General features: G+C 48.8%; 1 protein-coding gene and 1 long non-coding RNA gene across 2 annotated transcripts in view; one reads left to right on the top strand and one right to left on the bottom strand.

Annotated features, from left to right (window-relative positions):
• Positions 1–220: 220 nt before the first annotated feature.
• LOC135993273 (uncharacterized) lies at positions 221–4,150 on the bottom strand. Its single transcript, XR_010606846.1, has 4 exons — positions 2,973–4,150; positions 1,118–1,244; positions 826–1,003; positions 221–511 (listed from the first exon to the last, which is right to left on the bottom strand). It is a non-coding gene; the product is annotated as an uncharacterized LOC135993273 (long non-coding RNA).
• A 1,820-nt stretch (positions 4,151–5,970) lies between these two features.
• Positions 5,971–12,101, top strand: part of BRWD3 (bromodomain and WD repeat domain containing 3) — a 49,495-nt gene continuing 43,364 nt past the window's right edge. Inside the window, exons 1-4 of the mRNA XM_065642998.1 lie at positions 5,971–6,217; positions 6,312–6,370; positions 6,516–6,545; positions 6,833–6,892. Coding sequence (XP_065499070.1) covers positions 6,181–6,217; positions 6,312–6,370; positions 6,516–6,545; positions 6,833–6,892 — 186 coding nt within the window. The 5' untranslated portion in view covers positions 5,971–6,180. The remainder of the gene's footprint in view (positions 6,218–6,311; positions 6,371–6,515; positions 6,546–6,832; positions 6,893–12,101) is intronic.

Below are 12,101 nucleotides of genomic sequence, written 5' to 3' on the forward strand. Positions count from 1 at the left end.
TCATTACAAACTCACGCTCCTGTGGGCAAACTTATACAAGACAGTTTTCTAATCCCTCCCTCATGCAGTAATTTATATTTAATTTCCATTTTTTATAACACTGTATTTATAAAGTATTAATGAATTTATTTACAAAACTTCATGTTACAGCTATCAATAAATATTAAAAACCCCTCAAATAATTTTTAAACCTTTTATTTCAATAAATAAAAGCAGCACTTTCAAAAATTCTTGTGAACTCTGTGTGCCTCTTCACAAAAACAGCTGATATTTTGGTATACACTGACAAACTGAATTAAGATGTGAAAATCTTCACAATTTAACAGAGAAAGGGTATGGCACACACGGGGATGTAATTGTATTTAAATGAAATACTTAGCTGAGGGAGCTCCAGTACAATTGGCACGTCCAGCTCTGCAGGGAGAGGCGATGAATTCATAGTCGCAGTCAGACACCGTGTGCCCAGGCTACAGGATTCCCAGAAGTAAAAAAAAAAAAGCAGGATTTGGCCCTAAAAACCAACCAAACAACAAAATACAAATCAAACAACATGAGATTATTTAGGAAAAAAAATTAGTAAGATTTGAAGTAGTTGAATTAGCCCCACTGGGAAGCAGCTGGTGGTATTTTTGGGGCACCAGGGTTGTGCTGGGCAGCTGGGGGAGGGACAGGAGGGTCAGTCCCAATCAAGGGGCTCCTGGGGACACAGGGGCAGAATCAGGGCCTTAAATAGGGATGTAGCTGCCCACAATTGTCATACCAACAATAACAATGACTACCTGGTCACTTATAACTCATATTAATTTTCCTGCTTCTAAAACTCACGGGGTTCCAGGCAGTTTCAGGTGTAATGTTGAGATTCAGTGATGCTGCGGTAGATTTTCCTGGAATATTCACATTATTTACTGTTTCCTTCTGCTTACAGAGCTACGAGCATATAAATCCACAAATCACTGCTGCCCATTTTCCTTTGCATTTCATCCACATTGGAAATGTTGCATTTCTGTGTAAAACACAGACAGATAAATGTTTATATAACACTCAGAGATAATTCATTTATTTGAAAACAATGCAAATAAACAGTAATCTCCCAGAACCGCAGCGGTGCTGTACGTACCGTCCAGGCGATACCAGCTCACCCCAGTTAATGGCTGCCGTAAGAAATCTGAGATATGGATCAGTCCACAGAGTAACAGATGATGCTGGTCCAAACAGGTGGCGTTTTAGGCTCTCGTGAGTAGATTCTACGATACACAAGAGGAAGAAAAACAATCTTTACATCACGCAGAACAAGTATTTTATCAACTTAGATGAAGAATTATAAGATAGAAATTAGAAACAAAGGAGAGCAGCGTCCTATTTCTCAATCGCCTTTCCTTTGGGATAATAACGCACCCAACTCTTGGGTATGGGGCACCATCTAGAGGAAAGGTTGGTATGATGCAGCAGGGAAATTAAAATATTTAATCTTTAAAAATAGCAAAAAACCTAGAGCAGGTCTTGTGCAATATCTAATAACTATTGAATTATTATTTAACAGCTGCTATCAAGGGAAAGGAATCAGGTGAAGAAATGGAAATGTGGAGATTTCCCTTGCACAACAAGGCATTGATTTGCACACAGAACCTCTGTGCGCAAGGAAAAATCCATGAACAGTCCCTATCTTGTTCATTATTTTGCACTTCATTTTTTTTAAAATAAATAAGCCGTGAGATCAAAATTTAAATTAAGAGATTGTTGCATTTAGAGATCACCTTAAAGTAAACCCTGACTTTTCAATATTTGTATTTGGTTACAAGCGCATAGCACGAGGCACTCATTCTCAAATTTCTTGTAAACAGCACTTATTTTTGTACCGGTTACACAAAACCATGGGTCTCATTTCTGAAACAATTCATATCCCTGCATACCATTTAGCTGCACATTGAAGATGAGCACGATGTGCATAGAAATGTGCATGGAAAACACTAAAAAAAAAAAAAGCTGAAAATGCTTAACATGCTCTAGTCTTTAAATCCAAATGGATTTAGACATCCGCATTCCCATCTACATTTACTGAAAAAGAAAGGTACGGCCCAGGTACAACCCAGCACACCTGCACAATTCCACTTTTTTTTTAATTTGCAACTGTACTTTTTTGTCTGGTTGTGAAAAACTGCCACTACGATTTCACACTGTGTTAAAGCAGAGGTCAGAAATTTGATTCATCGCAACAGCATAATGACAAAATCAGAGAAAGACACATGCGCTTGGTGTTACAAGCTGACTATGAGGGAATTAATCTAATTTTGTAGCTTAATTAAACAGGGGTAAATTCTGCTGCCTTGCCTTTACCCCCAACGACAGCGATAGGACGTGCCGGACCATTTCACAAAGGTACAGGGTACCAGAGACCAAGGTATGAAAAGTGCTCTGGGTGCCTGAAAAAGAGGCAAAACCCTGAAAAATGGCTTATTGTTAAATGCTGAGAGGTTTCTACAGTACCAGGCTTTCTTTTTTTCTGGTAATCGACACCCTGCCTGGCCAGCAGCAGGCAGGGAGGGAAACCCACAAGATCTGACAAGTTTGGCCACAGCAGAGTGGGGTTGGCTCCACAGTGTGTAAATGTGCCCTTATCTAAAAGTTTCTATTCCTAAAATCATTCTTATTTTTTTTTAACAGCAGTATGGAAAGAAACTGTTACAAGTCAGCTTCTTCCTTAAAGCATCTCTGCTCCTGAGTCCCTCTGTTGCTCATTAGCAATAACCATGCCAGGGTGTTCTTCGCCACTCAGCGTCACCGTCGCTGTTGGCATTTACAGACTAGAATTCTGCTTTGGAGACAGATGAATAAGCGCAACCATAAAACCTTGCTTTTTCCTGTCAGCCCCCAGCGTGCTGCTGCTGGGACGCAGAGAGAGATGAGTCACGGAGCTGGGAGATGGGCGTGTGGTAGGGACAGAGCTGCTGGGGAGGGAAAGCTGCGTTACTCACCAGCTGGATGAGTCCTTGGGGGGAAACCCAGGAGAAGTGAGTAGAGGATCCATCACAGGCCTTGTAGCAACCTTAAGGGATAATGAAGCGACTGGGAGGATGTTAACGATGGGAAGCTGAGGCACCAGGGAACCAGCAACACGGGAAGAGGCTCAGGAGTTGCTGCAGAGCAGTAAAACCATGGCTGGGACGGCGCTGACGGGCCGGGTTTTGAGCACGACGAACGCTCCGTTTGGACTTGACACGAAGGTGGGAAGCTGTAACCTGCAACACACACCTGACTAACAGCTGGGGGATTCCCAACACGCTCCTTGTTGATGCACAAATCCATCCCAGCTGTGAGGGGGGTGTGACGTGAGCACTTCTGAGCGTTAGGCTGCAAGGTCACAGCTTTATCAGCACTTCAGCGAACAGCCTGTGGCAAAGTTTCCAGCCAGAATGGTGCGGGAAGGGCACAGGAGCCATCTTTGGGGGCATCTTCTATCCCAGGCTTTCAAATCAGCTACTGTGAAAATTCCCATTCGCTCTAACTGGGCCCTAAAATAATAATCCTGCCTGTAGCAGTGGTGCAGCTTCATGTGTTGCCACCCCCAGGCTCAAACAAAAAGCAAATCACGAGAGGTTCAGGAAGGCACCAACCAAAAGGTGCCAAGGAAATGCACCATGTTCCTGAAGAAATGCATTAGGTGATAACTTAGCGCTAGAACGCAGCAGGACATTGCGCTATACAATATTTACAGTGCTGTGTTTTCTCTTCACATTGAATTCTATTCAGCTGAGATTGATACATGCTTTCAGGGCACACAATAAAACATCAGCCACATTTTTTTTCTTTGCATTCCTGTCACGCATGAAAAGATGAGCTTGCAGTTCTCCAGTCTGGAGCCAGGTGGGAAAGACATTCCCTCTAAGGAGAGTGAGAATCCACAGGCTCTTTCCTCACTGGTGACGAGCAGTTTTGCACCACTGGAACGGCAAGAGAGCTGCTACTATCAGAAAACCATGAGAATGGAGCTTTGCAGCTTGGTCAGGCGGCACCTTGCATCTCTGTGACGAGCTGATCAATGCACCTGCCTTAAAAAGAGTCCAGTGGCTACCACGGTGAGCCTTTTTTTTTTTTTTTTAATATTTAAGCTCTCAGCAGCTTGACAACTTTAGATGAAGAGGAAACGAGGTCTGCACATCAGCCAGGTAATCCGAGCTCCTGACACAAAATTAACAACTTCCACAGCTGTATTAAGGCAAATACAAGTGAATTCTGCAAAGCAGCGGAATATCAAGTACCCGACTCCCTCTCCAGAGAGCCACCGGCACTCCGTCGGGTACCTTGAAGCATCCCGAAAAAAGGCTGCGAGCAGGAAGGACGGGATCCCGCTGGGAACAGCAGGGAGAGCTCTGCCACAGCACTGCACAAAGCCTAGTCATGCCATAAATATATGCTAAAAATGAATTTATCCTTACTGTTTCAGTGGCATCAATTCACTATGATTCAGCTCTTGGTACTCAAAGCAGGAGGATGAGTTGTCTTTTATTTCCCAGTTATGACAGCAATTGGTACCCTGCCAAGGCTTGGGGAGTTCTAACACCAAATGCCAGGTATTTGTGATGGCAAAACACAATTTTACACTAAAGAACACTGTCAATTCACTCAATACCTTTTAGCAACTTATTGCTGAACTGACATAAATTTCTGGCACTTTGACAGGATGCCTCCTGTTGAAAAAAAATATTTCTTTCCCTTAATAATAGTGACCGATATTGAACCCTTTTTTCTTTGAACACGTACTGTATCAATCAGATTTTAATTTCCTGGACACTGGGAACAAACAGTATTACTCTGGCTCCTAAAGTCGCCCTCTGTTCTGTAACCTTGGCAGGACTCTGGCCCTTGGGGTATAATCCTGACAGTGTGGAGAGGTGAGGACAGGCTGGTCAGAGCCTCATTGTGCAAGATGCACAACAGCTCCTCCAAAAAATGAGACACATCTCAAGTCGCCCAACACCGGGCATCCATATTGCAACACTTTGTCTTGAGCACCTTTGTCTATGTTTACAATGGAGCAAGCAATTTTATGAACACAGACATATTTTTCTGTATCTCAGTGCATCACCATATAGCTGCTCCGTATCTAATAAAGCCTCCTCAGACCTCTTCCTACAGCCAGGGCAGGCAGTGAGGGCTGCCAGCTCCTGCCTCCACCCTTCCACCCACCGAGTCCTCCCCTGCTGTTGGAGCATTCAGGAAGGTCCATAGGACAATCTCCCTCATTTGGTACATGCTGATGTCCCACTGAATCATAGAATCACAGAATGGTTTGGGTTGAAGGCACCTTCCCAGCTCCCCCAGTGCCACCCCTGCCATGAGCAGGGACATCTGCACCAGCTCAGGTTGCTCAGAGCCCCGTCCAGCCTGGCCTGGGATGTCTCCAGGGATGGTTCAGCCACCACCTCTCTGGCCAACCTGGGCCAGGCTCTCACCACCCTCAGGGGGAGCAATTTCTTCCTCATGTCCAGCCTGAATCTCCCTCCTTTAGTTTAAAACCATCACCCCTTGTCCTGTCGCAACAGGCCCTGCTGAAAACTCTGTCCCCATATTTCTTATGAGCCCCTTTTAAGTACAGAAAGGCCGCACTAAGGCCTCCCTGGAGCTTCTCTTCTCCAGCTGAACACCCCAGCTCTCTCAGCCTGTCCTCCCAGCAGAGCTGTTCCAGGCTCGGATCATTTCTGTGGCTCCTCTGGCCCCTCTCCAGGTCCACGTAGGCCGCCTCGAGGCCCTGCAGCCCCTGAGGGGCCCGTCCCGGCGGCGGGAGGACACCAGGCCCGGCCGCCATCAGCGCCGCCTCACAGAACCGCCGCCCGGAAGCGCCGCCCGCCGCGCGAGCACCACCTCCGTGCGTCACAGCCCCGCCCTTCCGGCCAGGCGCTTCCGCCCCGTTCCCCTCCCGGCGCCGCTTCCCTCAGCCTGCGCGAAGCCGCGCACCGCCCCCGTGCGGCGGGCGGCGGCGCTGCACCCCGCTCGGCGGCTGCCTCGGGCCGGGATCTCCATGGGGCGACCGGCGATGCGATGAACCCGGGCGAGAGCCGGACCGGGGCCAGCGCCGCGCACGGACAGCGGGGCTCGTCCATGGGGGCTCGGCCGCAGTGAGAGCGGCGTCTCCCCGGGGCGCCATCCAGCCACCTCCCCTCCCCCTCGGGCCTCCTGAGGAGGATGGCGACGGCGGCCGCCCCGACCCAGCTCGAAGCCGGTGGGTATCGCTGGCGGCGGGGGTTTGCCCTCCGCCCCGCCGGCCGCCCCCGCCTTGTAACCGTGTCCCCTTCTTCCCCTCGTCCCTCCCGCAGAGCTCTACTACCTGATCGCCCGGTTCCTGCAGTCCGGACCCTGTAAGAAATCCGCCCAGGTGAGCGGGGAGCCGGGGGCTCCGGCCGGGGCGGACCGGGACGGCACCGGGACGGGGCCGGAGGGGAGGCGGGCGGGGGAGCCGCTGCGCTGCGGGCGCCGGACTCACGTCCTTTGTGTGTGTGTGTGTGTCCGTCTCTCCCCAGGTGCTGGTGGAGGAGCTGGAGGAGCACCAGGTACGGCGGCTGTCCCGGCGGGACGGGGGAAGCCCTGGAGGGGTGGGGGGCCGGGGTTTGCCCTGCGCTAACCCAGCCCAGCTCCTCCCGGCGCTCCGGGAGACCCTGCGGGTATCCCCGCTGCGGGGCCGGGGGGCAGCGGCCGAGGGGCTCCTCCCCGGGGCGGGCTGGCACCGGCGGGGGTTCCCCTCGCCCGCCCGGGGAGCGGGGCAGCTCCGGCGCGGGGCCGGCCGGGGTCTGACGGGCTCCTCCGTCCCTCCTCCCCTTTCCCCGTCTCCCTCCCGCAGCTGATCCCGCGGCGCCTGGACTGGCAGGGCAAGGAGCACCGCCGGAGCTTCGAGGACCTGGTGAGCCAAGTTTCACTCCCGACTTCCCCGACAAGTTCCCCCCTCGCTGCCGCCGCCGCTCCGGGCGCCGCTCCCCGTTCTCCTTCCAACACCCCCCCGGCCCGTTCTCCCTCCCGGGGCTGCGCCCCGCCGAGGCCGCGGCTCCTGCCGGGGTGTGGAGGGAAGGGGAGGCCGGGCCGGGGGGACACCCGGGGCGGCGGGGGCTGCTTGGGACGGAGTGACTGACTGCGCCGCGCTATTGTGGGGCCGGGAGGGTTATCTGAGGGCACGTACCGGGGCCCGGCGCGGCGAATGGCGCCGCGTCTTACAAGCCGTAGAGCGGCGGGTGGCGATAGAAGGCGGCAGCTGATTGGCTGCGGCGCCGCGGAGGAACTGGCAGGGAGGGCGGGGGGCGCCGGGTCCCCCTTATCCACCCCCCCGGCTCCGCCGCCCTGCGCGCCCGTCGGCGCTCCAAGGCCGGGGCGGCTCATCCGCGGCCTGCCGGGCCTCCCCCGCCCGGGGGCGTCGGGGCGCTTCGGCCGGTTTCTGCCAGCCCGGTGGCAGCTCCCCCCGTACCCCCGCCGCCTCCCGAGGCGGCGGTTTGACAGCTCCCCCCCCCGCCCCGCCCTGAGGTGCCGGCGAGCGGGGCTGACAGGGCCGACAGGGCCGCGGGGCTGACAGGGCCTCGGCCCCCCCGCTGTGGGGGGAGCGTCAGCGTGGCCAAAACACAGCGGGCCGCGGGCACCTGTGGGCCGGAGGAGGCCGCGGGGAGCCAGGCCCTGGAGGTTCCGGGGGTCCCGGGGGCTCCGAGCCGGCCCAGCGGGCGGTTCCATGGCGACAGGCCCGGCCGCGGGCAGCGCTGCGGCTCTGGGTCGGGGATCCCTGGCCTGTGGCAGCAGGCTGTGCTGAAACCCTGCTCCTCGCTGGGGCCTGCTTTCATATTAAAAAAAAATATATATATTTATCAAATGTAATGTTGAAGCTATTAAATGTGTATGAAATATATAGAGTGGCTGCTTTTGCTGGATTTAAACCGTGTGAAAAGCTGTCACTGAGACAGGTCAGTTTCAAGGGGCTGCGTGCATGGGGATGGACGTTTTCCCGTTGTGGCCGTGAGATGCGAGGGTTCTTACCGGCCTCTCTGAAAGCAGCAAAACCAAAAAGTCGTTTCCGTTTGTTTCCGAAGGGTGCAAAGGGCCTTGTTGTCATTTCTAGGAGCTCTGGGTAATAATGTATGGTGCTGATTTAGCGCTTTGCAGCTAGAATGCTGTAAACTTATTAACAGCTTTTATAATACTGATAGTCACTATTTCCTCACCTGGAAGGAATTGAAAGTACGTCCTTGCCTTTCCTATCTTGCACGCTGCAGTGCTGACGTGGGATTTTGACATGACTGTTGCTCAAACTGCTTTGTAGCTTGCTTGAGAGTTAGTTTTCCACTTTGGCGATGTTGTAGAAGCTCAGGTGCAGATGGGAGAGCTCCTTGTGTTGAGAGGAGACATTTGTACCTGCTGGCTTTCCCTTTCCAAAGAGTATTAAGAATTTAAGATGAACATTATGCTTCATCATACCTCTTGTGGATAATTCAGGGGCTGTATATTGAGTGAACAGGCACGTACTAGGTGCTGCATTCAATAAATTTTAATGCTGTACAGTCTTGCTAGAGAACCTGCAATCTAACTGTGGGCTGTTTGAGGTTTAGCTTGTGACTACAACCACTACCCGAGAGGAATATTAGCAGTATGAGGTCTGATTTCAGACATTCTGATTTTGCTTAATCAGTTACATTAACGTATACATTTTTTACCTTTCATTCTATGGGGCACAAATAGAAAAGGCCTAAAACTTTTTTATTTTGTGTGTGTGTGTGTTTTAGATGGCATTGTTGAAACCATGTACTTTAGAATTTCGAAAAGAGGAAACTGTTGCAAAGAGAGGCCTGGAATTAATGGGGAATTGCTTCTCACTGTATAGAATTATCAAAATTAAGTATAAGATTTTTTCCTCTGTCTCAAACTAATCAACAGTAATCAATTCTTTTAGGTTGCCTTTTTATATAGTGTTATTTAACTGTTTATCATGATTTACAGTGAGGAACAGGGCTATAAATGAGTCATTACAGCAAGACAGGTGGGCTATGGGTAGGATGAACTGAGCTTCTCCCTGTTAATCCTCATACTGAAGGTTTCACTGTTGGGAATGTTGAGGAAAAGTCTTCTTTCCTCTCATTGCTTAGGGTCTGATGTATTTTGAATTTGGACCTTGAGTTGCATTTGATTGTATATTAACCTGGACTGCTCGACGTCGGGGCTAGCCAGATGTCTGCAAGTAATGTTCAGAACAAAGCCAGGGTGGTGAAGAACACAGATAACTCTGACCTTCATTTCAACTATCTCAATCGCATAATGAACCAAAAATAAATTAGAGATGCTAGCAATTTGACATAAAGTTTTTTTGTACCCATTTCTTCTTTTTGAAGACTTGCAAAGCCTAAATTGAGTTACAATCCCTGCCTAGTGTTGTGGCTACACTGATCGGCCAGGCCTGAGAGAATCGAACCCCCGGGAGAGTTTACAAACCCAGAGAAGTCTGGTTTTTTTTTCTTTCTTTGTTTGCCCAATATTCCGCTTTGGCAAATCTGACAAAGATATTTCTTGTCGTAATTGCTGATGTTTCAGCTTTGTTTTCCATTCTCAGTTTGACTGCTCAGGTTAGCATTGGTATTTTTCAGAAAATATACTGATATTCTTGCCATTGAGTATGTTGTTATTGCTCTTGAGGCTTTTGGAAATGATAAAGATATAACAACCAAATCACCTACTGTGTGGCTTTTATCTCGGGAATGTTTACTCCCACTTCACTCACACTTTTAGTCAAGATCTGAGAACTCTCTGAGATTTCTTTCTCTTTTTTATTTGAACTTGGTCTTTTACTTGAAATGTCAGGTACCAAAAAGCAGGAGAATAATTTAATATACGCTAATAAGAATCGTACCTAGCGAGCAAAACCATGCATCCTGACTTACCTGCGTTTGTGTTCCCTTTGTCTTTTCTGCTTATTTCCACTCTGGAGTACTTTTGATGTGCAACATGTGGCTGCCTGTCTAGGGAATTGTCCAGGTGTACTCCAGAGCGGCTTTCACTTTGTTTGACTGCTGGTGGTCTTGAGACATGAAACTTGTTTGTAAAAGGGAGGGCCCTCGCTCTCCTTGTGAAGGCCTGAAGTACATCAAACTTGCACGCAATTAGTGCTCCTATTTGAAATGAACCGTAGCAGCTCAATATGGGATCAGCTGTTGTAGAGACAAGTCAAGCTGAACCGACTCAGGTTATCAGAAAAGTCTCCAGTGGGCTGTTGGTCAAAATTATCTTTATTTCTGCTAAAGATGACTGGCTCTGGTTTGGTTTTCAAGAACTTTTTGATGGGCTTATTCTGGCTTAGCCCATTAGGGTCTTTGTGCTGAAGATACGTTTAATTTCAGGAAAACCAGAAAATCCGTGCAGAATTTGCATCTGTGGATGGCTGTGCTGGTATGGAACAGCTTATGGGATTTGGCTTTCAGTTTTGGCCTTGCCCATCTGCATCGATTTAAAAGGAGCTTTGAGCGCGAGGTGCTGTTATTTATAGACGGCGCCAATCCCAGCATTAGCAGTGGAGAGATGTTATGGTTTTGTCACCTCAGGAAAATGTCATCTGGTAGTTCCAACCCCTTCTGTCTGGGGAAACTGAGTCGATAATGGCCTTTTAAATTCCTGTGTATTTGCACGCTGTTGACATCTTGTGCAAGTCCAGGGTCTGAGCTTTCTTTTGCTGAGATTCCATATTTGAGGTCATGAGTAATTTCCTGCTTGCTCAGCTGCCTTGGTCCTCTCCGTCTCCTCTGCTGCTTTTTGATAAAGTTGTCAATTGATTCATAATTGATTGTTACTTTGGCAAACGAGAGAAGTGTCGTACGACCGCCTGAAGGTTCGAAATCTGCTGCTGCTGCACAACTGCCTGCCCGCGGGGACCGGGCACGAAGGAGCCTTCAAAAATCTGCCTGCTTCACTTCCATCATGCAGCTCTTGCACCAAACTTACTATGTGCTTTAAAGCAATATTTCGCTGCGCTTCCCAAAAGAGACATTTCAGAGGTATCTGTTCCAATCCTCAGGAAAACATAATAAGTAGTAATCGCAGAGTCTGTTTGTTTGTTTGTTGCCTGTTTATTGAAACCTTCCTTATAGGAAGAATTGTCAGCAGTCATACCAGGGGATTTTGTTTATTTGTTTCAGGGATCAACAAGCTTCTTGCCTGTCGTCTTAGCTGTCTGCTGAGGACCCTTTGCCCAGCAGTCTGAGATTACGCGGTAATGCTTCCAACATCAGAAGCATCACCAGGTTTAGGGCTATGACTTTCTCCCAGCCCTGCCGTGACTTCACTAATAGTTCTTCCCTTGCAGCTGCTTATCACTGTAGCAACTTATTTGCATCCTGGTTCAAGTAGTGCTGGCTGTGTTACCTCCTCCTGTCATTGTTCAAGTGGATTTTTTTAAAAGGACGGATTCACTTTACCCGGTTCTTGACAGTTTTTAGATCCGAACACCTGTGTGGCTCCTGTGTTGCAGAACTCTGCCGTTATACTGTGGCATTCAAACCTTTTTAAGGTCTTTCATATCTTAAGGCAACAAAACATTTTTCTCTTTATAGTTAATCGCATGGTGCAGGACTTGCTCTCACTTAACACGTTTTTGGCTCTAATGCATTATTTTAAGGTGCTCTTTTAGAAGCTCTTGATAAGCATATTTTTGGCCTGTATTACTCTTCTCTTTTCTATTTTTCTAATTATTTTCTAAAGTATTTTCTAGTATTCTAAAAATATTTTCTAATGTATTTGAGGAGTTGATAATATCCTTGCCATTGTTTAATTTTGCTGTATGGGGTTTGGACGAGCATGTGCTAAGAGGTGTGGCTATAACTGATGCGAAGTTTTGCCTTTTTCCTTCTTTTAATGAAAATCTGATTTAGGAGACTTTGTTTTTCTCAGCTGTGCGTTTGCGGCTTCACATTTCTGACAGATATGTAAAATCCATTTAGAGTTATCTCACACAGAGGTAAAAGGAAGGATTTTTGTTTCAAGTTCATTTCGGAACCTGAAAATAGAATTGCTTGCTTTGCTCTGGGCTGCGGTTTAAGCATTTTATCTGGAAGTTATTAAGGAAAAAAGTCTCCAGGAGAATTTGCTGCTGTTGC

Source organism: Caloenas nicobarica, chromosome 12 (genome assembly GCF_036013445.1).
Source record: "Caloenas nicobarica isolate bCalNic1 chromosome 12, bCalNic1.hap1, whole genome shotgun sequence".
Lineage (NCBI taxonomy): Eukaryota > Metazoa > Chordata > Aves > Columbiformes > Columbidae > Caloenas > Caloenas nicobarica.